This window comes from Apis mellifera, linkage group LG1 (genome assembly GCF_003254395.2).
Source record: "Apis mellifera strain DH4 linkage group LG1, Amel_HAv3.1, whole genome shotgun sequence".
NCBI lineage: Eukaryota > Metazoa > Arthropoda > Insecta > Hymenoptera > Apidae > Apis > Apis mellifera.
Window position 1 is genome coordinate 10874448 of NC_037638.1, and position 26954 is coordinate 10901401.

The following is a 26954-nucleotide window of genomic DNA, read 5'->3' on the forward strand; positions in this document are numbered from 1 at the left end:
ATAGAATAACTAAAAATAAATAAAAAAAAATAAATTTGAAATAAAAATATATTTTATTGAATTTATATCTAATAAAAAAATATTAAATTTAAAAAAATTAATTATAAATAAGAAATTAATGATTTTAAATAGTATCATTTAGTATAATTATATATATATATATATATATATAGTCTACTGTACATATATTCATAATGTTTTAAGTCCAATGTATAATATGAACGATATAATTGTATGTTACTGTATTTTATATTGTATTTTTGTTTTTCTAATTAAAGATAAAAAAAAACATATATAACGTAGTAAAAAATCACTTATTTGCTTAAGAAGAAATAAGAATATAAAGTAGTACAAGATGAAGTAACATAAAATACATGTGTGTGTCAATGAAGCATAATATAAATTTGAAGATATTCGAAGAACATAATTAAAGAAAAAAGGAGGATCGATGTATGTTGTTAATAGATCTTCATGATATTGAGCATCATTCATTCAATGGAATAGTGAGATCTTTTTTAATAATCATCTTTAGGCAGAAGAGAAAAAATAGAACACGGATAGAACAATGATAAGGTTATATCAGTGTACGTTTTATCAAATTTGACATAAATTCAGTGTAATAATAATAATAAGAAAATTATAATTGGAACGAAATAAATTGAGAGAAGAAAATTAAGCGCGAAGAAATTATTGAAGACTATATTTCAATCGGTATGCCGTGGAGTCATAAAAATGTGATATTCGCGAGAATTGGTTCCGCCCTATTTTACGGGTTATCTTCATTTATGATCACAGTTGTAAATAAAACTGTGCTAACGTCATTTGAATTTCCTTCGTTTCAATTGCTTGGCATAGGACAAATGGTGGCTACTATCGTATTACTTTTCACAGCAAAAAAATTGCGTTATATTGAGTTTCCTAACCTAGAACGAGCAACGTGTATCAAGATATGGCCATTACCCATCATTTACATCGGTAACATGATATTTGGATTAGGTGGTACTAAACAACTTAGCCTTCCAATGTTTACCGCCCTTAGACGATTTAGTATCCTTATGACGATGATCGCCGAATATTATATTCTCGGAATAAAAGCGCGTATTTCTGTTCAATTGAGTGTATATACAATGATTCTCGGAGCTGTAGTAGCGGCATTAAACGATCTTGCTTTTAATGCGGAGGGCTATTTTTTTATCCTGTTAAACGACTTTTTCACGGCTGCCAATGGTGTCTACATGAAGAAGAAGTTGGATTCAAAGGAACTAGGAAAATACGGACTAATGTATTATAATTCATTATTTATGATTGTCCCAGCGATTAGTATTGCGTGTTGGATGGGAGATATACATTCAATTTTAGAATTTCCATATTGGAATAATGTGTTTTTCCTTATACAGTTTGGACTTTCATGTGTTATGGGTTTTTTATTATCCTATAGCATGATTCTTTGTACACTTTATAATTCTGCGTTAACTACTACAATAATTGGATGTTTAAAAAATATATGTGTTACATATCTTGGAATGATCATTGGTGGTGATTATATTTTTACATGGTTAAATTTCATAGGATTGAATTTAAGCGTTGTTGGTAGTTTAATATATACTTGGGTAACGTTTCGAAGAAAGGAATCAACTGAATCAAAATATTCTTCCCTTTCTGATGAACAAACAAATAAAGTGCAAGCTGTATGATCAATATAAATGAAATCGTGCCATGTAACTATCTCAATTTCATCTTTTTATAATTTATATTTTTTTTTCCTTTTTTTCCCAATCTCTTTTTGTGTTTTTCCATTTTCTCTTACTAGCCATTTTGTCTGTTCTGTGTAAAATGTTCTTAAAAATTAGAAAAAGAGCAAAATGAAAATACGAAAAGAGCAAATGGAACAAAGCAAATATCATAAATAATTATAAGTAAATATAATATATTCTACGTACCAAAGCGATAATAACATTACCAAATAAGATATGAATATACTAATAGTTATTTCAGCAACAGCGATGTAAAATACAACTTGTACATATACATATTTCAAAGGTGCAATATATCAATAATGCACGTGTATAGAACTATTTTAGCGAAATAAATTTAATTTGTAAAGAAAGGAATGATCGTCATTATCCTTGATCAGTTTCAGGCTGGCTAGTTCGAAGATTTTACAACAGCGATGTCTCATCATCATTCACGATGGATTATGCGAAACATCGTATATCTCTGTCAACGGTACAACGCGCGATTTTGACAGTTGGTGCTGCTGCGATATCACTTCTCAATCCTTATCGAGGTGACATGATCGCATGCTTGGCAGAAACAACCGGTACTGATGCTCTTTCCTATTGTCATCGGCAAATGCTTGCAACCTCTGAGGGATGTCGCATTCTTGCCGAAAAACCACGCATATCCTCTTCAACAGTTGATTTTTCCGCGTTAAAACGATTACCAGCAGGAACTCTTGGAAAAATTTATTATGATTTCTTGGAAGTAAATGTAAGCTCTTTCAGTGATTTCGCATTTTGTTTTGCCATTACAAAAATCAATCATTATTCTTGCATATTATATAATTTTTTTCTATCATTATAATATATAAACAATCATTAAATATTATCAGTATTAGTACTGATAATGAGTATTTTATCTGTTATTCTCTTATCTGGTTCTGTTTTAATTAACTTCTATTTTAACCGGTTGATAATCATTAAGAAATGAATTCTAATTTTTCTTAGAACTTACAAAAGTTATATTCTATAAAAATTGTTATTCCTTTATATATTAATTTACGGTATTGATAATATTATATTTTATTATATTTAGATTTTTTTATGTTATTGATATTAAATATCATATATATATATATATGTATGTATGTATAAAAATATATATATTATATATATTTTTATTTAGACAATGATATTAAATTGATATTAATTGATATATGATATTATTCGATGTGTGATATTAAACAATAATAATAATATGATAAAACAGTAATATTGATTAATGTAATTCGTTCCATTGAATCAGTTAAGAGGAAGTTTAATATACATTATTTTATTTTAGTAAGTGATTTTATAAATAAATGTGTTGAAAAAATATATATGTTTGTTATAGAATGTATCTCCCGATTCAAGAACTATGGTCAAATTCGTCCAAGATACTGAATTGGCGTATGTAATGCAACGATATCGAGAAACACATGATATTTATCATGCAATACTTTTGATGCCAACTACAATGCTTGGGGAAGTATCAGTTAAATGGATAGAAGCATTGCAATTACGTTTGCCAATGTGTTTAAACGGAGCGATATTTGGAGCATTTCGATTGCATCCAAGGTAAATTAAATGTAAAAATGAAATGCATGATATTTATAATATATACTGAATCGTAAAAATATTGGAATTCTATCTTATAATTTATTATGTGAAAATTCTGATTTTAATGAAAATTTTAGACATTTTTATTCGAATCAAAATTTCCAAACAAATCTTTATAGTAATATAGTAACATAGTATCCAAATATTTGTACGATATATGTATAATATTAATATATAACTATTTTTTTACATTTTTGTTAATTAATTTTTAAAATTAATTTCTTATTCTATTTTTTAGGCAAAGAAAATTATATCTTGATCATTATCTTCCATGGGCTATTAATACAGGAATTAAAGCAAAATTTCTTTTGGGTATCTATTTTGAGGAACGTTGGGAACAACCTCTTGTTGATTTCCATCGAGAATTAAACATCGTTCCTTTAATATCGATGGAAAATATTTATAATGATATGTAAAGTCTTATCTCAAACGCTTTTTTCTCTGTTATATAATAACAAGAATAGAAGTTATTAGGTAGTATATAACAATTTTTTTATTCACCGTAACGTTGGAAATATGAAGAATATAATTTTTAATGGAATACGTATGATTTGTATTACAAATATTTCGATCGCTATAATCAGAAATTTTAAAAAATTTATATTCCTGTGTATATATATAGTGCATATACGCGCGATACGATGAAAAGTTGATTCATTTACAAGCAATCAACAATCTGACTAGCATCATAATGGACATAATATTCTAGTTTTCGGTAAGTATTAGTAAATTGATCAATAATTACATTTTGAGATCACATATCGCATAATATGAAACGATATTTGTAATATTGATTGTCCCATTTGGTTTGTGGTAACGCGCACAAACTATTACGAATGACTAAATTTTGATATAAACAGAATATATACTTAAATAATAATTATTCATTTGGCAGTTTTATCGATTATAATATTTGCAGTGTAACATATTTTAAATTTTCCATATATATATAAAATATAATATCTTTCATGTTAATTATTCTGTTGAATTTTTGAATTCTAAATCAAATTCGTTATAAAATTAATATTATGTATTTTTGTCCACCTTTTGTTGCATGCTTCTCCAAACTGATATAAATTTTATTAATTTATTTATACAATTTCGCATTCATATAGAGAGAAAGCATATTAATATTAGTTATGAAGAGTCAATATTTAATTGAAGAATATTTTGTAGATTATAACCAATAATTGGAAAAAATAAGATAATAACTTTTATGAAAAAGCTTTGCGTTTCTTGTTCACAGGAAATATATCCAATAAGTTCTCTCTCTCTCTCTCTCTCTCTCTCTCTCTCTCTCTCTCTCTCTCTCTCTCTCTCGCATGTACATTATGTATTTTTATACATATATATATGCGCAAAGTTGATTCATACATAAACCTAATTGAGCATTAAAAGTTAATGGCCAGAGCATCCTGATGTTTTTAATAGAAAGGAGTAGTTTTATGATATATTTTTGATATAAGCTATATTAGGAATATATTAATAAAAAATGGACGAAGCAGAAGAAGAATAAATCAACATAAAAAGCTGAAATTTATGTACAGGATGCTTCTTGGCTGATTGTAATTGTTTGGTCCATACTACTCAATTATGAGTACCTGGAACATTCAATCGAAGGTTAATTTCTCGAGATATAGATGAATTTCCTCGAAACTAGGTCTCTCTTCAACTCGTGTGCTCCAACATTTTTTCATTATACGATAAAGATTATCCGGACAATGATCAGACTGTGAAGGAATTCGAGGTTGATTTCTTTTATCATTATTATCATCATATTCCTTATCGATGCTCGTTTCTCTTTGATACCAATGACCATAGTTTTCTAAAATTTGTGCGACTGTTAAATCTGCATATGGTATTTCTTTACAATTTCGAAAAATTTCCCAAATTGTTACAGCAAATGACCAAACATCGGCACGGCAACTACGTTTACCCTGAGAAACAGAAAAAATGAATGCAATATGTAGAAACTAGAAAATATCTATCTGAAGAACAAAGGAACAAATATATATATTATATTCATAATATTAAAAAAGAAATAAGAAGAAAATAAGAAACGTTAAATAATATTTACCAATAAAACTGCTTCCCATGCCATCCAACGAAGGGGAATTTTTATATTATGTCCATCGATGAAATAATGATGATCATATTTATTACAATATATAGCATGATCGGATACCTTTATTTTCAGATCGAGACAAACGATGCAATTTCTAGAATTTATATTGATATTAAATTAATTTGTTTTCTTTTATTTTATTTTTTACAAATATTTTATTACCTAGCCGCTAAATCACAATGTGCAATATTCATGGATTCCAGATATTTCATACCAGATGCAATTTGGATAATAAAACTTAAACGGCTGCCATAGCTGCGAAGAATAGACACGAATTGAAATACGAAGAAATGACATCTTGATACATCATTAAGGTATTTTTTTTACCTAATATCTTCTTTGTTATCCAAATTTTCACGGTTTTCTAAAAAAGTAGGAAGATCTCCAAATTGACCATATTCGAATATAGCTCCAAATGGTTCTTCTTCTACTAAAGCTATCATCTTTGCTATGTTCGAATTTTGGAGCATTGCCAAGACATGCATATCTTTTGTGAAATCCAATCTAAATACATACAAATATTTTTATCAAAAATGCAATTATATTTTGGAATTAACATACCTTAAGGAATCTACAACTCCTCGCCAAAGAGATCTAACGATTACAGTTTGTCGATTTTGAATCGCTTCTATTTCCGGATTGGTAATTCCTTTTGCCTCACATAAATGGACCTATATAGCCAAATGTGTTTTTAATTATTTTAATTTTATATTTATCAATTATATTTTATATTTATTAATATTATTCATTCTTACCAAACCGAAATTTCCTTCTCCAAGTTTATCTAAAATCCGTAATCTGTGTCTAGAAATACGTTGGACATTGTAAGATTCAATGGTATGTAATAAGCATAGGCCTTTTTCACGAATTTGAAGCGGTGTGAATGGACTCGAAGTTGATGAAGTTTCTTTTTTCTTCTATAAATATATCATATTTTTAATATATATTTTAAATATATATATTTTATTCATTGTCTTACCGTTAAAATATCAGTTGCTGCATAATATCCTTCATAATTTCTTTGATTCAATTTTCCTGATTGTGAATAAAATATCTTTTTCGATGAATATGTTGTAGTTGGAACTATAATTTCCGTAGATTTGCTTGTCATAAAGCTCGAGTTGCATTTAAAATCTAAGATATATTAAATAGAAAAAAAATTGAGTTTAACATATAAATATAATAATGTAATGTTAATTAAAGGGAATGACAAATTCATAACCCACACTATTATTTTCTTAATTTACAAAACTATTCCTTTTACATTATATACGTATACATATAAGTAGGCTCTCTATAATTCTTTCTTTTACATTTTCTTAATCATGAATATGTTATCAATATGTATAGATATAATCTTCTCTGAATTTTGAAAGTTTGAATTTCAAGATGGATGGAAAAGATTTAGAATCAAAGAAGATTTTGATAAGTTTATAAATACAAATATATTTTTTGATACTAATAGTATCAGAGAAAGCTAATTGATAGAGAGTCAAGAAAAATTCGTAACGTCTGATGTGAAAACAAATAAATGAATATCAAATCTATTAATATTCATCAAACTCACCAGAACATGATTCAGATATACGTGCGGATACATTTGATTTCGTAACTACAAGATTTTCTTCAGAGAACAGATTATACGTTCTTTCATATAAAGTTGAATTGCGATTATTTTCGGAATCGGCCACGCTAGTTTGGGAATCTCTTCGTAAATCTGTATTGGATCGAGCAGGTAAGTTATCAGAAGCAGCAATAATGATAGGTTTACGAATTAATGATAATCCAGTTACGATTGAATTTGAAAGTTTAACATCCTTCGGAGAGATCGCAATACCCGGTGTAGATGAATCACAGAGTAGAGCCGTATGCTTTTGTAACAAAGCTACCTTGTTACGACCTCTTTGTTTGATCAAGAATGCTGTACAAGTTAAGAAAAGAGCAAACACTGTCAGTAAACCGCTAACAAGTCCAATATATGTTTGGGAAGTACCAACGGGGAAGGCATCTGGTGTCGAATTGTTTTCATGAATTTCATAAAGCGTTGTTACATTAAAACCCAATATTATTGAATCCAAGGAGTTACTAGATTTTATTCGTAATTCGCTTCGATTTTGATCCATTTCGAATGATCGATCGTTCAAAATATTCAAATCATTTGATTTACTCTTACTACCTGTAATTAATAAAATATTAATAAGTTATTAATTCAATATTTAACTTTATTTTTTTTCTTGAAATTTATTTTTATGAGTGTTATTCAATTTAGTTTGATAGAAGTAATTACTTAATGTACTGTTTAATTGTATGTAATGTTTGTGAGCAAAGTTATGAACAGATATTGCATCAAATTTTTTTATTTTTTTTAAACACAAACATTTTTAAATATATTTCGCAAAAACAAAATATAAATAAATAGAATTTATTTTTAACTTTTATAAGTAATAATTATTGATAATTATATTTATTAATTTTAATATTTTATATATTTGTCCATAACTATTGAATAACTATTGAATAGCATGTTATATAATAATCTAAAAAAAGACCTAGCCATAAATTCTTTACCAGTATGGAAGGTGATTTCGCTAAGCAACAACCATTTTGCAGCAAGATCGAATTCCATTTTTACAAATCGTCCTATTCTAGATTGCAAAGGAATCGAAATTGTTTCGGCAATAGACGAGCTAGAATCGATCAAGCCCACCAATTTTTCTGCTTCCGATTCATAGTTTTCTCCATCAGAGGAAAACCAAATATGTATTAGTGAAAATGTCTGAAAAAATTAGAAATTAAGAATTTTAAAAAATGTATAAGTGTATATATATATACATTTATATATATACATAGACAAAGATAATGACGAACCTCAATTTCTAGTTCCGGTATACGCGCAACATGTATAGAACAATTTTCGAATTCTCGTAACTCTTGAAAAGAAAAAGTAATCTGGACAGTAGTGCGGTCTGACCAGCCTACCCAGTTTGTACCATTTGTTGAAGAAGTGAGAATTTCGGAAACTTCACCTAATATGCCATCCGTTAATTGACCAAGGCCGTTTACAAGAAGAGAGTCAATTTCAATACCATCATATGATGAATCTTCGATATTTTTCCCTCCAGGACCAAGAATTGGTCCTTTGATCATGCTGTAACTCGCGACATACTCTGGGGAAAAACCGATAATCGTGATATATGCGCGATAATATTCGCGATAGTATTATCTTTTGTAAATAAAATGTATAATAAAAATACTTACGCTCCCATATGCATCCGTAAATTTCAACTCGCATACAAACCGTCCGTGGATGTTGGCTGTAAGGTACAAATCGAACTTTGCTCGCGACGAATGGTAAATCCAATTTTTGCTTTTCAACCAAATAAGTGTTACTATTGCCACGTAATACCTGAAACGATTGATGTATTAATGTACAAATAGGTATGTAACAATAGTTTCTTGATATCAATAATTATCAAAGACGTCTTGCTTTGCTCTCGAGAAATTACTTAGTGTAGTTAATAATATTTACGAGTAATATTAAGAATTTTTATGCATTTTTTAATATCGCGAAATGTATATAAATATATACATGTACATATACGTTTGACAACGAAACTTAATCGAAGCAACGCAGATGACTTTTGATCGATTTATTACAGATACGAACTCTGTCACCCTTCAAATTTTTATACTGATGCCATTTTGTGTCGCGCCAATATTCGAGAAAAAAGGCTTCTGCATATTCCTGGCCTTGACCATTACCAAATCGTCCTTGAGTTTCGGTCCACGCTATTAGATGATCTCTCGTTAGATCAATTTCCAAATATTCCCGTATCGCACTGCTAATTTGCGCTTTTGGACACCAAGCACCGCCATTTTTCTCCTGTCGTATTCTGTAAATGTATAAAAATAAAAAATGCAGTCGTTGATAAATCATAATAATTTTAATCATCAAAGATATAATTTTTGTTTCGCATTATATTGGTAACATTTTACAAAAATGAAAGTGATTAAAAATATATATTGTTAGATTATATGTATTGTAAAATACATATTTTACCATTACTTATATAGTAATATTAATATTAAAATATAATTATTTTTTTTTATTCTTTTTTTTTTTATTCAAATGAAAAGAAGAAAGAAAATGGATTAAAGATCAAATAATTTAAATTCTAATTATTGTGTATCCTATTTTAATAGTGTGATTTCTTATAAAAATAAAGAGAAAAAATAATATTTTTTTATTTGAAGATTCGTTTTTGAATAAATCAAATTTGAAAATTTTTCAATTTATTTTTTTATGAAAAATTACTCTCTAGCCGATTATATCATATATAAATAACAAAACTATATAATCTAGCAATATAAAGAATTTACCGTGCATTTTGAGGCCCCACTGATTTTGTTTCATAACTAGAAGAAGCGGTGATCGCATCATCTGGAATTTTTCCTTCTTCCATACCAAGTGGGAAGATACACTGACCTGTAAAATAAGCAATATTACTTATATATGACGTATGTTTTCAAATCTATTTCTTCAATATTGTTTTCATATGCATTAAGATTTTATTCAGATTTTCAATTTTCAAGAATGGCTGCAATTCGAAAAAAATTAAATGATATATATTTATTTCATTTGATATGATAAATACTGTATAATGATCACATCATTATGATTTTATTTTTTTATTATATTAATTAAATTGTTAATATTTAAGTGTTTATTCTTCATCATTCGTTATTATTATAAATTACATAGAATCTTATTATATATATATTTTTTTCCTTTTCTTATTATTGCATTGTTATTGTCATCATTAAATTTATTGTATTATATAATTAGAAAAAATTTGAATTTTTTATTATTATTATTATTAAGTTTATATTCTTGTTTCTCTTTCTTACCAAAAACGTTCTTGGCTGTATTCTCTCCGTGAGTACTTGTGACCAGAAGCACTCCCAATGAGACGACAGTTAACGTGCACCGCATCTCGATTTCCGGTACTTCTACTATTTTCACTTTCTTCACAGTTCATGATAGATCGAGTCTTTTGCTAACATTATTCAATTTCTGAAATTGTAACTATTATATTATCGATCAATTTTTCAATCATTCGACTATTATTCGTTATTAAATTATAATAACTTTTAGCTTATTAATTCTATTTCTTTTATATCTTGAACATATATATGTATTATGATGTACTTTATATTTGAATTGATAATGAAACATGTTAATGTTCATAGATTTTGAAAAATTCTAATGGCAACACAAATAAATACAAATAAATATAAATAACCAGGTTTGATATTAGCAATCAACAATATGCAAGTTATATGTTAATTAGATTCACTGATGGAAAATGAAGACAAAGAGGGTTAGAGAATGCGCACGGGATCCTGGATGGATATGCGTGCAACAAGTAAAGTACGATCAATACGAGCGTGGCGCAGGAAAGAGCATGACCATAATCGACTCATTTTCATTTACTTGTACCTCTGTCCACATTGTGCAAACAATTAATTATTACTATGTTTCATTTTCATATGAACGTAAAAGCAATCACATAAAATATAAGTCATTTTTTTTCTTTTCCGAAAATTTTATTAATTTTTGTAAAATATTTTTTTGTTGTATTATCTATATACTTATATTTATAATAATTTTTGTGACTGATATATATTTATATTAATTATTAAAGATGATTAAGAAAATAAAAGATATTATTTGATCTTGATTTCATATATATTATAAACAAAGTAAGTTTTAAGATAATAAATTTCAAATTAAATTTCATTTAATTTTTCAAATAGAATTGCTTAAAAGGAAACATTTTCTTTTAAATGACATTTAATAAAATTTTCAAAAGTTTGAATTTATGATATCCTATGAAAAATATTCTTTGATTTTTCTTCCTCCTTTTTAATTATTTAATTTTTGAAACTCTTTCTTTTTCTCTTTTATTTAAAAATACTTAGCACGCGTTTTAATTATTTTATTTATTAATACAACTTTCATTCGATCTTTATTAATAATTACTAAGTTTCTTCCACACCCATATGGAATATGTTGCATCGATCATTAAAAATATCTTTTGAACATATTATTATATTATATATTGCAGTCTTTATATATAATAAATTGAAGAATAAATAATCTTAAAAGTTCTTACCTTTTAAGCTCGACGCTTTTCACTTATTCCATGTATTATAAGAATGAAAAGTTTCAAAAAATTAAAGAATTTCAACATTCTGGTAAAGCTAATCGAATGAAAGATGCACCTCTTGTATAATTTCAATTTCTTTTATATAAATATATATACATATATGTATATATATACAGATATATGTATCGTATATATAATTGCACAATTCAATTAAGAAATAAGGAAAAAATAGAAATTCCTAAAAATCAGTTGCCACTTGCACTGTACAATTGACAGATTTTCTCACATCTAATTCGATTTCCGTCTCTTTTTGAACACGCTCGTTCGTATGCTCGTGTTTTAGTATTTCTAACGAAACGTAGTTCGATGCAAACTCCGCTCTGGTCCAAAGCTTTAGTCCAGCATCCATGGTATCGGCTCGCGGTGAGCTTGCTCAAAGATAGGAGTGGGGCGAAAGGGGTTATAGGGGAATATCCTTCCAATATATATTCGCATGATTATTGCAATAATATTGAAATTGTTATATACATATATTAAGATTGATAATATCAAAATTTGAATTAATATAGAGCATAAAATACAAATATGACTAATATAAAATAAGAATTATTATATGGATTTTTTTTAATTTTGTTTTATGTTTTTTATTTTCAATGAGCAGAGAAATTTAAATAATATGATTATAAGAAAAATTTTTAATAAATTAATGAGAACAGATAAATTAATAAAAACAAATATTTATTCATTGGAATTTAAAAAAGATTTATTAGTTAGAATAGTTTACTTAATCTTAAATTAAATTTTTGTTGCATACATACATATATTATTACATGTATATAATTGCATTTATTATATTTAGTATCATTTAATGAAATAAATTAATATATTATTTATATTTTTTTCTTATTACATTTTCATTTTAAATAAAATAAAATATTTCAATACTTATTTATTTTAAACAAAACCCACAAAGTTAAGAAATATTTTTGTCATTTGAATTTTTTTTTAACACTGACACTCGGATGAAATAGTGTTTTGAATGATTGGTAAGATTTGTTTTCGCGTAATACGTACATTTTTCTGCTCATAAAGAACCAAGTTAAAATTTTCATCTTTGTTATTAATTTCTTTAATCAATGTCAATTCAAGAGATGGTTGTGCAGACAATAGAGCTTCTATTATCTGGTAATATTGAAATTAATCGATAATTACAAATTGATCGAATAAAAAAACAGAATGAATAAAAATATTTTAAAATGCTAACCTTTTTTTTCAATTGATCAGTAGCCAAAGAAAAAACAGCAATATCTCGAAACACTTTTTCTGAAGTAAGATCCAATCCCATTACAATAATGATTGTGATATTCTTAGATAGAACAAAATTTTCAAGACTTTTTAAACTTCCTTGTAAATCCAGAAAATCCTAAAGTGTCGCACATGAACTATATAATTACATTATATACTATACTATAAATAAAAATTTCATGTAAATCGATTAAATTTATTTTACCTTCACTAATATAGGCAATACAGTAATTGGCACTCCAGAGGTTTCTTTTAAATCTCTGATCAAAAGATCATCAACAGTTAATTCACTAATATCAGATTTTGCATTGAAGATTTCGTTAAATACTTTATCCCTATCTAGATCTAATGATCCAATTTTTTCGAGAGCTTCTATAATTTCAATATCCATAGAAGTAGCACGATCGACTTTTTTCGATAAATTATATGTATCGATCAAAATAGGACCTATCGTTTACATAAAAACATAATGCTATGTTTAAATATCGCAATTATCTAATAAAATTTACGCTAAAAAATATTAAAACAAAAATTAATACAACTTTATTTACTTGCCTCGCAAAAGACTCGATATCTGTGAATCTATAACTTCTGGATGTTTATCAAATAAATTTCGCGCCACTAAAGTTGCACAGCTACCTACATTTTCCAAATACACTTTCCTGCCTGTCCATGGCCATCGTTTATCTTGTGGTCTGTGATCGATTATTTTAATTACAGATTCCATTAGATACATATCTTCGTTTGGAAGATTATGATGATCGACAAGCACGATTTCCAATTTGATTTCCACATTTTCTTTTAAAGCTTTTAAATCTATTTGATCCCTAGAAATTATAATTTTTTACAAATCAATTTTCAATATATTTTATATTTTAATCTTTTATCATTAAGTTTTAGTATAGAACACTCTTTTTAGAATTGATTCTTTGGATTCTTTTTTTAAAATTTTTTTTAAACTTACCGAAATATGAGCAAATTAGAGGATATGCTATGACGTTTCATAAAAAATACGACTTCCGTTTTTAACCGATATTCTTTTTCAGGTATATTCATCAATGGAATAACTGCCAAATCTTTTTCGTTATTTTTTATTCCATCCAAATATTCAGAAAAAGCTTGAATTAATGTTGATATGGCGGAATCTAAATCGCAAGTTCCATTACCCAAAACGATGCGGATTCTTTTGTAATTGAATAGCTTTGACTATAATAATATATAAGATAATAATCTTTAAATATTTATTTTTTTTATTTTCTAAATAAATTTTCCTCCCTTTTTATATTTAAAAGTATTTACTTTTTTTAATTTTTAATTTTTATAATATTTATAATAATATTTATTTGTGTTTATATTTTTTATTTGTATTTTTGAATCTGTCATGTGTTTTGATTATTTATTAATTTTATATTTTTATTTTTTTTTAAATAATTTTTATCTATAATTTTTTTACAATATAACAATTATATAAATAGCCAATTATTTTATATTTCTTATAGATATTTTAAATTTATAAATCTATGTTAAGATTATTTTTGTAACATTTAGAGAATAATGTTTTTTATATAATATAATATATATTTGAAAATATAATAATATATTCTTAAAATTTACTGCAATTAATATTTAAATTTGAAAATTATATGCCGCGTAAAAGATACAAATTGAAATTCTAATATTTATCAAAATTAGTAATTATAATTTTTATAAAATTAGTAATTATAATTATAATTTTTATTATCAATTGATTAAAATTTAAATTAATATTAATTATTCATTAAATATTAAAAAAAATGAAATAAATATATATTATTTTAATATCATTTAATAGATATTAATAGAAAGTTATTAATTTTATTTTTAATTGTTAACATTAATTTTAACTTCGTAATTAATATGATATAATTTTAAATTTATTACTAATTTATTATTAAATTTATTTATTTTAATTATTTTTATTATGCAAATGAATAATTATAAGAAAAGTAATAATTAATTTTCATTATATAACAACAAATTTTTTTATTTTTTATACTTTTTTTATTTCCACTAATGATATTTAAGAATATAAAAAAGTAAAATATCAGTTAAGCTAAATTGTTTTAATTTATTTATATATTAATATTATAGTTTAATTATAACGTTTATTTTAAATACTAGTAATGAGAACCGAATGATCATTGCACACATTTAATAATTAACGATATATTTAAGAATTTATTCACTACGATAAAATATTTAAAACAAAATGGAAATGTACCAGAACTGCTTTCGACGTGGATAGAAATGACTCCATGATTCTTTATTATAATATACAGTTTATTTACATTCAATTAACTTTTAAATTTTGTCCAAAATCCAAATATATTAATTAAGTTGATTTCACCATTTCACGAAAAACTTCATTCACTTGTTGATATAATATAAAAACCAGATCCTTATAATAAAAATAAAAACTAATTTGCAAAGAAACAATTTACCAACATTAATAACTGAAAATTATTCATTTCTTGTCTATAAATGATTGAAAACTACTGCATTATAAACTATTCTTCGTCAAGTGTTATAATTTCTCGACTATATTCGGAAGTATTCGAGTTTAGTCGATAATATTCGGCAATATTCGGCAATCTACGAAATATACCGATGTTGAACGATGCAAACGACAGTAATGTCCGCGACCGCTTGTTTCTTTGTCCATAGTCGTCCATAATACATGTTTGTTTCAAGATGTGAAAAACGGTACACATCATGTTCATTCGATAGTCATTTTATTCTACTGCCTTTTATTTGTTGATAATTTTGTGAATTTATGTTTGCAAGCATGTTTTTTTATTTTCATATTTTTCGCATGAATGTGATTATATATAATAGTAAATGTACATTTTCTATAAATTTTATTAACCTGACATTAATTATTTTAATAGTGATTAGAAAAATGAAATGCGTTTGATGGAGCGATCACAATAAAGAAAAACGGTTCATTGAAACTAATTATTGAAAAGATATTAGACAATATTCTCTTTATTATATAAAGGAGATGCAAACAGTGAAATCAATCCTAATTTTCTTTATTTTTATAAAATTTTCTGTTTTTATTTTTACGTATAACGTTGTAATATAAATTTATTTTCTTATTTATTTAATAAATTAAAATTTTTATTTTTATTAATAGTGTTTTTTACTGCAAAATATATACTATTGAAAATATTAGAATAAAAAGAAAAATAATAACCAATATAAAATATAGTTAAATAAGTGTTAAAGATATTTAGCAACCAGAGAAAGGGAAAAAAGAATAAAAAAAGTGCAAAATATATACAAAAAATGATAGATTATAAATCTTTTTAATTAATTAAATTTATGAACAATAAATTTTTTTGCTGCTTTGTTACTGTCCATACTTTTTCTTTTTAAAAAAATTATAGATTTGATACAGTTTAAAGAATTTGTTAGCAAATTGACAATATAAATACAAATATAAATTTGCTAAAGCGCCTTCATGATAGAAACTAAATAGGTCTTGTTAATATAATCTGTTATTAGATTGAAAACAAAATCTATTTTAAATCTATTTTAATAATAAAAAGACAGCTCAAATTGAGTTATATCTTATAACTTTGACCATTTAAACTTTAAGTGGAAATTTATAACTATTGTATACTATATTATTTGTAACTATTTATAATTATTTAGAATAGAAGAATCGCAATGTGAATTCAATATATATATATATTTTTGAACAAAATAAAATCTAATGTCACTAATGAAATAGAATAAATTTTAAATGATAGTTATATGATTCTATTTAAAATTTAAATAATTGAAGCTGAAGATTTTTTTTAGTTTATGTTATGTTTTTTATAAGAATATATTATATAGATTCTATTATATTTTTATCCATAATTTCATAAAACAATTTTTTAATAAGATTTGTTTAGTTATCAATTTGCTCTTCAGTTTTCACAAAAACCAAGTTTAATGCGAAAACAAATAATTATGGATTTATAGACAGATTGTCAACTTATATACTTATATATTCTATAAATAAATTATTTGCTGAGTTATAGAAAATCCTATAAAAATTAAAATTACAGATAAAATTTAATTTTTATTTCATTTCATATTCTGTATTACTTAATTCATGTTACTGTTCTAATTCCGTTCCATTCCGTTCCATTTCGTTTCGTTTCGTTTCGTTTCGTTTCGTTTCGTTTCGTTTCGTTTCGTTTCATTTCGTTTCGTTTCGTTTCGTTTCGTTTCGTTTCGTTTCGTTTCGTTTCGTTTCGTTTTTTTTTTTTGACATGACACTAAAAGATGTGATGCACGTGTTATTAATCGTTTATTTCTTGACAGATAACAAGAAGAAATAGTACATAACGGACAACATAGTTATTACTTTGGATGGATGTATTCCGCGATGCGGTTTAACAAGCAAGAACTATTGACTTTGGCTACACAACCTTCGCAGAAATTTGAGAAAGAGGGTATATTATACGTGCGTGAACGTCAAGAAGGCTTCTTTCGCAGAACTGAAAGTGAGTGGTTAGATTTAGTCTTAAAAATAAAAGTAATATTTAGTCGTTTCATCGCACATTTTTAATCGATTGAATTATGTATGTATTTTTATTATTTCGATCGGCGCATGTTTTTTTCTTATCTAAATTGTATGTTTTATCCTTGAAAATAAACTCACGTGATACGCAAATTCTTCGTCTTGTAGGGATAATCCCTTTTCTTTCTTGAAATATCTTCTTATAAATCTCGTCAACGACTGACTGGATTTTGTTGTGTATTCATTGCGAAATGCAAAACGAATGAAGATCATCAAATAAATGAAGATCTAAATTAGACAAATGACAATCTAAGACCTGACAAAGGTGTAGATATTAGTATATATATATCTTTCTTAGTATTTAATGATATTAAATTAACGTAGTCCATTTTCATCCGTTTTCTGAAAGAACACAATTTGACATAGTATAAATATATTTTCAATTTGATCGAGGTTCGTATGCGAGCGAATAAGATGTTTGACTATATATATATTATATGCTATGTATATATTATAAATTGATTTTTATATTGTCGTCATTTCCACTATAAAATCGTTTGCGTATTTCTTGGTGAAATATTTTACGGTATTTATTTTATCTAATAAACGAAATATAATAAGTTAATAAAACGACGAATATAAAAAACCTTTCTGTTTTAATTCTAAGTATGTTAATATTTATTTCTAATGAATACGAAGAATTTGTTAAACTCGTGTAAAATTTTCATATATAAAGTTTATTTGAATTCTACGAAACATCCCGAATTGAATATATATATACATATCTCTTTTCCACATATATTTATAATATATAATAGTATGATATTCATGTATTATATGATATATATGTTATTAAGTGGAAATGCTTGATTCTTTCGATATATCATTCATTTATATATCATATATCGTTTATCAGCTATTATATACATATATTATGTTGCTGTTATATCAGTTTATTATAGACATAATAATAATAATTAATTAAAATAATTAGATTTTAATGTAATAAGATTTTAGTTTTAATAAAAAATTAAGTCAGTGTTCTCGGTAAATACCTTATATAACCAATATATATAAAAATATTTTATTTAATATATCGCGAAAATTTTATTAAAATTTTACCAAACGTAAAAACAAAAATAATATTTATTAATATTTATAAATAATATTGAAAAATCGATCAATATGATAATCAAAAATATATATTATATTTAAAATGTATATATTAGTATTATAAATATTTTTATTTTTAGTGATATTTTTTTTACTGTTCAAATAAATAATAAAGTGAAAATGAAAAATGTGTTATGATTTTAAGAAAAAAATTTTTATTTAATAATATAATATGCCGAAAAAAAATTTAATTTTAAAATATGTTATTAATTTAAAAAAAAAAAAACACTGATTTAAGTTATAAGAACATCACCGTAATTCAATTTTATCAAATCTAAAAAAGTTGAAAGTCAAATTTATGATTTTATTGCTGTATTTAATATTAGATAATAAATTTGGGATGTATAGTTATAGGAATATTCTATATATGTATATTCATATTTATGCACATACATATATGTATATGTATATTTTTATCCATATATATATGTGACATTTTATATTTAACAATCTTGTACCTCAATTTATCGTAGATTATATTTCTAAATTTTTGAATTCGTTAAACATGTTATTTTTCTTTTTTTCTTTTTTTTATAAAAGTATTTCTGCGAATCGAATATGCCTTCGAATCTCAGTCAAAATTCTTCTATTGGACGTGTGCACGATTATTTAAGAATTATGAAAACATCTCATTGCGAATCGTTTAAGTATATTAATGAAAACTTTTAATATCATTTAAATATCTTATGAAAATCTTTTAGCAACATAAATTTATTTCTTCTTGTTTCAATATTGATATATGAATACAGTAATTAAACACTTAGAAACAAATAAATAGGCAGAAATAGAAAGAGATAAGATAAGATGAAAATTTAGAATTTAATCATTATAATCAATATAATATTTATTCATTATAAACTTCCTCAGCTGTGAGTTAATAGGGATGTAAAACTTGAAATTATACATTCAAGAAGATAACTTTTGATATAATGAATAAATATTATAATGATTTCGATCTCAGTCTTATCTCGATTCGATTAAGCGTCGTCTAAACGTTTATATTTGCGATTTGAAGCGAAAGATAGTGAAGTTATAGGGGAATGTAATGTTATTACGAATAAAAAAACGAATAAATAGCGAAAAAAAACCACATCTGACTGCGTTCATATTAGAGCATATTAATTAAGCTACCTGTAGCTACGTATAATTTACAGGTACAGGTAGAAAATCAAACAACAAATGTCAAAAGGGAAAAACACATAAGACACTACGAGACTTCAGTTGCGTTACAGCCAGTACAAGTAAAGGTATATTCGAGTTCTTTTTTTTTTTTTTGATTTTTCACATAAATTCTTCCCTTCACCATGTAAACTCGATTAATCGGGAATAACACGCTTTTCGTTACATGCAAAATTGGACTAAATTGATTCCTTCATCAAATATTCCTTTGACACATGTTTTCGACAACGTTTGGCAGATCGCTTCGGGGAAATGCTTCATTATTTACAAATTTTTATACTTTTTACTACTTTCGCTATGCTCAAAAGAATTCTTGATAATAGTAGAATGCGCTTCTTTTTCGAGAAAAATTTGCATTATTTTTTGAATTGAATGATACATTTCATAAAATCATTTTTTTCACTAATAATCATTTTATCATAGATCGCATGCTTTTTTTTAATATATTTCTATTAGTGATTCGCTAATGGCTTGTGTTCAAAATGCATAAGAATTGTATTTTCAAACGATTGCGTTGCGTATATATGAATATGTTTATAAATGTTCTGTATATAATATATATATATATAATATATTAGAAAAAAAAAAAGATTTAAATATTATTATTTCATTTCGTATATATGTATATACCATTTTGATTTCTTTCGTGTCTATTTCATTTTGGAAAGAAAATTATCTGACAAAATTACCTTTGAAATTTTGATAAAGATGTTAACAAAATAACACAGGGTTGTTGGTGTTCTCTGTTGGATAGTAAGTTTGGAGAGATGGTGCAGGTTGCGGGGGAACTTATTATTTTATTTCAAATCGCGGGACCAATGGTCGGAACCATTAGGTGTGATAATTCTCGAACAATGTTTTGTTCGAGTGGAGCAACCGAGCAATCAGATTCCATATGGATTTAGTATAGGTAAGCATTTGGTTTTTTCCAAAAAAAAAATGATAAAAGGAAATATGGTGATGAAATTTAATACGATTCTCGAACGCCGAAAATAAGAAAGTGAAAAAATTAAAATTTAAAAATTTAAAATTTATGCATATATTGATTTCAGTTTTCGACGGAGGTTTATTCCAAGCATTAGGTGCAAACTCAGCTGAGGAAAGAGACAGTTGGTTGCAAGCTCTTCAACTTGCAAGTTATGAGTGCATGCGAAGTCAATTATTAGCATTGCAACAACGCATAGAAGCATTTAGTGGGCATAAACACGATACCGATATCCATATGTTACGCTTACAACGTGCAATTTCAACAGGTTTGATTGTTATCAAATTATTAGTTTGTTGATCATTCATTTTTTTTTTTTTTTTAATTAATTCATTATTTTTCAGATCCTGCTGAAATACCAATATGTGAAATATCATTAGCATGCGATAATCTTCTTTGTGACGGTCATGGTCGACCACCTAATCCTGTTCTAGAAATAGATGTGCAAGTGAAAAATTCAAAAACCTGGATAAAATATGCGCGAACCGAAGTCGTAGAGGTATGATAAAATTGTTGTTTTTTTTGTTTCATTTCTAGTTTTGTTTTCATTTTCGTTTCTATTTTTAATGCCAATTTTTATTTACGCGTGTTTCTATCTTTTTCTCAGCGAAGCAGCAATCCCGGTTTCTTAACAACTATAACTTTTCGCACAAGTGATGGCCTAAGCACTGAAACAAAAGTAAGAATATCCGCGTATGATGTTAGGGAACGTGTAAGCCAAACAGCAACACCAATTGGAAGCGCAATTGTTACGTTGAATACGATTCAGGATACACCTAGGTAATTTTATAAGCTCTCATTTTATATCTTTACTTACTGCTAATTTGTTTGTTCACTTTTTCATTCTATCGCGTCTCTGACTAGCAATCAAACCATTTTAGATTAAGAATACCTTTGAAGTCGACAAAAACAACAACAGTTGGTTTCTTAACAATTAACGTATGGAATTTAGAAGCAGAAGACAGAGGAAATAGCACAGAGAGTACTCCATCGAAAGAAGCTTCTTCTGGAGGCAATCATCAGGTAAATGTTGATTCATTACAAAACTTTCTTCTCTCATTTTCAAATTTTCAATTTCTGTAGTTTCTCTTTTCGTTCTGGTGTGTGTTGGCTTTTCTTAGATACTTTCACACAGACGATCCCAATCATTACCACCAAGATTAGGAACAAAAATCAAATTACCGCATCAAGGACAGCTTAAGCTTCTTTTTGCCAATCCATATATACAAACATACAGGTATAATTTTATTTGTATTATGAAATATTCATTTTTTTGTATTATCAAATTTCTTTTCAAATTTGCATTGTTATTTCAGATTTCACTCTGGTTTAGGTGGAGATATTTGTGTACATGAAATTATGGCAGAAAGTAAACTTTGTTTCCAATTTCCACAACATTTACTGTAAGCTAATTTTATTTTATACCATATCATTTAAGCTTTGTTAAATATTGGTCAAATATTATTGTTTTTATGTATTTATCTTATGCGTTATATTTTAATATATATTGCATGCATTATTTTAATAATATAACAAAATTCATTTATGATTGTTTTGTTTATTTAAAAATTTAATTTTTATTCATATAGTGCAATTTGGATTCAAGAAGAAAAAGAGCTATTGCAAGAAGTGGCTGGTATGGGCGAATTGCGAGAACCTTGGCATACAAAGCAAGTAGAATTGCTCGATCGTCATCTTCATCTTTTACATCTTTATTCTCAAGCTAAAGAGAATTTGGCTGCATTTAAAGGTAGAACTAAAAGAGCAAATATTTATTATCAAATTGAAATAAATTAATATCTTATTAATATAAAATGGCCTTTATAGGAAGTTATTTCAAACGATCGTCACGTAGGAATGATAGAACTCTTGAATTTGCACCTGTTAACTTACATCTTCAAAGAATGTGGGTGCATAATGATACTCTAAACAGATGTGGATTTTACGACTTTATTACTGTTGGAGCATTTACCGCGCATTCGCATAAAAGTAAAAATGGTGGACTCATTAGGTGATTTATGGTTTATTTATTAATGAAATGATTCAAAAGCGAATGAATGAAAAAGATAGATAATTAGAAAAAGAATGGAAAAAAGAAGAATGTATATTTTTATTGATATTACTGTTTTAGGTTGTTACAAGCTTTAAAAGAATCACCAACGCGTAATAATCAATTGTACCAAGGAACATCAAAAATAATTATGGCACACGATGCCATTCAGGCGATTAAGCAACTTAGACGAGATGTTGTCGATGCGATGCGTGCTTTAATGAAACTTGCAAAAGACAAACAAACCAGTGGAATGTTACCAATTTGCGAAGATATGATTACAAAGACTAGAATTTTGCTTAGTCTTTGGGATCCTGGATTGGTCGAGGAAGCATTAACTTTTTTAGAAGAATATAAAGTAGCTAAGGTTCACGAAACATCGAATGAAAATTCTCTCAATTTAGATTTTAAAACAAATCAATCGTTATCTCCTTTCAAAAGGATTACACAACAATTGAATTTTGATTTAAAAAGTCCTGATTTTGATGATTTTGTTACGCCAGATACGCCAGAATGCATGAAAGATTTGTGGATAAAAGATAAAAATGGTTATACAGCTTCGTTTAACGAACATGTTCACGTAAATCATCATATTAATACTAATCAGGATAATGTTGAAAGGAACGAAGAAAATTTTGTTATTTTTCCTGATGTTGAAAATGATGGTAAGAATTCTGAAATTGAAGAAAATTGCATGGAAACTAATCAAAATGTCGACAATGGGAACAATCCTGTTAATGAAACTATTGCTAACACCAAATCCGAGAATAACGAGGAAAGAGAGGAGGAAATCAAAATTGACATTGATCCGTGCAAACGGTTTTTAGATACTCAAAAAATGTGCAATTCACCTTCTGCTAATTATTATAAACCTACTGACGAACCTGAGCCCTGGGATCTAACTCAATTAAATATTGAAGCAAGCGTAATGTGTTTAGTATCGAAAGTAAAATTTCTTTGTGGAAGGTGCAGCAGTCCCGCAGTACGATTGCGAAATAAAAATGTTGTAGGAAGATCACATAGTCTAAAAGGATGTATTCCAAATAATCGTAATAAAAATGCCCAAGTTGTAACAATTCAACCAAAAAATGATATTAAAAATGACGAATCGAGTAAATTGCTTGAAAGCGTGGAAAATAGTTCAAATTTTCGACAACAATTGAGTCCAGGTTCGGAAATGACGATGCCAGCTTTTTCTAAAGCTAAAGAAGGTAAGAAATTAGATTTTCGATTGTTCTTCAACTTTGATTGCTATTATAATATGAGTTAGGTGCGTGAGAAACGATTTACGCTAAATGTTGCAAGTGGATATTATTCATATTGTGCTTGCGCGAAATTCGCGAAATCAGTTTTCACGTTCTTTTTAAAAGAAAAAGAACTAATAAAAAAGATAGAAAACAATCGATTTATTGGGCAGTTGATTTATTTATACTTCATATTATATACATATTGTTCATTATGAAGTGTGTCAAGCTGTCGATTCGATGACGAGAGTGATTAAATGCAATTCGGGACAAAGGAATAAATTCACCGAGGGTCTAGATTTTGCCTCGATCGTCGATTGGACAAGCGAGCTAAGACCAAGTATGAAAAAACTACGACAAGCTATGGATGGTTTGCTGAAAACTGCTCGATTGACTCATTCGGTATTCAGGGTGCAAGAAGATCCAAAAGCGGCTCAACGTGCTTGCAATGTTCGTTATAGACGAGATGTCTGTTTCAGTCAAGCAGTAAGTTTGCAACATATTTTCTTTTTTTTTTCAATATTATCTCATTGCTATTATTTTTCATTTTAGTTTTTATTGTTCTAATTATAATTTTTTGTGATTTTAGTTGACTAGTCTAGTATCGGGATTGATGGCAAAACTTTGGTGTCAAAGACCTGATCCTATGTTTCTTTTAATCTTGACCACTCTTGGTCCCCTAGTTTCATTTGAAGGTCTTCTCAGTTATTATGGAGATGAAATAGATATGTGGGGAGATATGACTGTAGCGATAGAAGATATGCATACAGTAACTTTTACATTGACCAGATGTGGCATCGAACCAAGGTTAATATCAAAGTATTGATGTACTCTATATTATTAGTATTCAGTATAATAAAAGATTAAAAAATTTTCTAACAAATATTCTATCATAATAAATAATTATATATAAATATGTTTTTTTAGGCTTGAAGGAAACAATAATGCTCCGTTTCAACAACCATTACCAAAAGTGCTTGGTTCTCGAGCAGCTTTAACAGTGATACTTCCAGTCCCAGATGCGATTTATTCTCTTCTTCCGCTAGTCCCTTCTTCTAGACAAACGATTTCCTTCAATGTTACTCCTGTTTTTTTTAACGTTGGTATTAATGAAATGGCTTCCTTGGCAGAAAGTCTCGGAACCACTAAACCACAAGAAAAAAGCAATATGGATAATTTTGAAAGACTAAACGAGTATTACTTACGATTCAAAAAACTTAATTTGCCGACAGAGACATCGTCGACACGACGTAAGTTTATGTTGGTTTTTCATTTAAATACATATATATATACACATATATATATATATATTCGTATTCATCTCGTTCATATTTTTATCGGATTTAGTTGGTGCAAGATCACCACTTGGTCAAACTTTAGTAGAACTGATGACTAATTTAAAAGCAAGTGTTCAAGCCAAAGTAAATAAGAATGTTGAAATCTTACAATTATCCTCTCAAATTTGTCGGAGAATGCGCGGTTTGAGATTTACTAGCTGCAAAAGTGCAAAAGATCGCACTGGAATGTCTGTTACGTTGGAACAAGTGAACATCTTAACAGCCGAGTATCATCTAGCCGAGCACGAATACATAAGAGCGCTCGACTGTATGCGAAGGTTAATTTTTATAGAAAATAATGTGTATATATGCACGCGCGCGTGTGTGATCTATATGTTATGTATGATATACATTAATATAATTGTTTTGAAAATATATTTAAATAGTAGTAAATATTTATTTTAATTAGAATGTGAATATTATTGAATATTATTTATACAATAAATATTATTTTAATTACAGCGAAGGATGTCGGCGAGAGAATACATGGAAAAATATTGGAATCCGGAAATACGCGTTTAATAGTTTGCAAATACTGACATTTCCAAAATTGTATCGTCCACCAACAGGAACTTATGGATCGGCGCAAACTTAAAAAAGAGGTTTAAATAGTAAAAATACTTGATTTTTCCAGAGTGTATATGATAACAATATGGTATGAATCCATTCATATGAAAAACAAAAAAAAAATGGATTAAATTAGATCGAACTTTACTTGTACAAATTATGCATATATATATACATATATGTAGTTTTTATTCTCTTAGACTCGATAAGACACGAGTCAAATCGTTATGAAATCAAAAATTCTATTTGTTTGGTATGATGTACACATGCACACGATAGGTGTGCTTGATTGATTTATCATGGAAACGAAAGCGAGTGCCATTTTATTTAGTCTATCGCGTGTTAGTAACAAAGATTGTAAAATTTTTAAATGACGTATTTTTATTATTTCTGTATATAGTACTTTACTTTAGATAAAGATATAGAAAATGTAATAAGATATTTAAAAATTTTATCAAAATTCACGTTATGTGCCAATGATTGTATTTATTAAAAAATGTTCCATCATGATAATGTTCGTACGAGTAAAACATCTTGATTGATAAAATTAAAATTTAATCATCGATAAACATTGGTCTTCTTACAATAAACTAATGAACAATTAATTAAAGAAGTATTAATCGATGATTCGAGTTAAAAAACTTGTGATGATTATCACATTTCATTGATTTTTCTCACATATATTTCTGAAAATTCATTTCTTCATTTGAATCATTTTATTTAATTATTATGAATTTATTTAATCATTAATAGATCATTCTATTTTCTTTTGAATTAATCTCATCGGCAATAAAATGTATAATATTAAATTCGCAACGAAACTAAGTGTGTGTGAGTACGGATATTCTGCAGAGGAAATATAAAATTTTGTTAGAGTACAAATTAAA

General features: G+C 26.8%; 3 protein-coding genes across 16 annotated transcripts; 2 read left to right on the plus strand and 1 right to left on the minus strand.

The window, feature by feature from the left end:
* The first annotated feature begins 195 nt into the window (after positions 1-195).
* Positions 196-5429, plus strand: LOC725105 (UDP-sugar transporter UST74c). 5 transcript variants are annotated; one of them, XR_003306514.1, is made up of 5 exons: positions 198-975; positions 2135-2490; positions 3112-3335; positions 3616-4092; positions 5278-5429. XR_003306514.1 is itself a non-coding variant. In XM_026446131.1 (4 exons), the coding sequence occupies exons 1-4, from the start codon at positions 566-568 to the stop codon at positions 3791-3793; spliced, it is 777 nt and encodes a 258-aa protein (XP_026301916.1). In that variant the 5' UTR covers positions 196-565; the 3' UTR covers positions 3794-4271. The 5 variants fall into 5 exon arrangements, 4 of the variants coding, with proteins under 4 accessions (XP_026301916.1, XP_026301914.1, XP_006568679.1 ...); XM_026446131.1 differs by lacking the exon at positions 5278-5429 and having other exon boundaries at positions 196-584; positions 3616-4271; XM_026446129.1 differs by lacking the exon at positions 5278-5429 and having other exon boundaries at positions 3616-4271.
* LOC725150 lies at positions 4361-15509 on the minus strand. Its single transcript, XM_006568615.3, has 19 exons — positions 15238-15509; positions 13942-14183; positions 13533-13804; positions 13183-13424; positions 12937-13095; positions 12731-12854; positions 9883-9985; positions 9170-9395; positions 8761-8908; positions 8371-8669; positions 8071-8278; positions 7070-7678; positions 6482-6636; positions 6258-6419; positions 6064-6173; positions 5830-6006; positions 5665-5757; positions 5455-5596; positions 4361-5314 (listed from the first exon to the last, which is right to left on the minus strand). Exons 1-19 carry the CDS (start codon positions 15271-15273, stop codon positions 4988-4990), a joined length of 3834 nt encoding a protein of 1277 aa, XP_006568678.1. The 5' UTR covers positions 15274-15509; the 3' UTR covers positions 4361-4987.
* LOC410061 (type I inositol 3,4-bisphosphate 4-phosphatase) lies at positions 8852-26672 on the plus strand. 10 transcript variants are annotated; one of them, XM_016913778.1, is made up of 18 exons: positions 8852-8940; positions 17334-17515; positions 19860-19952; positions 20639-20794; positions 20937-21137; positions 21214-21368; positions 21477-21649; positions 21751-21892; positions 21991-22106; positions 22186-22272; positions 22459-22619; positions 22697-22880; positions 23001-24130; positions 24384-24649; positions 24753-24970; positions 25091-25413; positions 25511-25778; positions 25963-26672. In XM_016913778.1, exons 2-18 carry the CDS (start codon positions 17386-17388, stop codon positions 26093-26095), a joined length of 3936 nt encoding a protein of 1311 aa, XP_016769267.1. In that variant the 5' UTR covers positions 8852-8940; positions 17334-17385; the 3' UTR covers positions 26096-26672. The 10 variants fall into 10 exon arrangements, with proteins under 10 accessions (XP_016769267.1, XP_026301912.1, XP_006568670.1 ...); XM_026446127.1 differs by lacking the exon at positions 8852-8940 and adding an exon at positions 15617-15719 and having other exon boundaries at positions 20613-20794; XM_006568607.3 differs by lacking the exon at positions 8852-8940 and adding an exon at positions 15617-15719.
* The last annotated feature ends 282 nt before the right edge of the window (positions 26673-26954 follow it).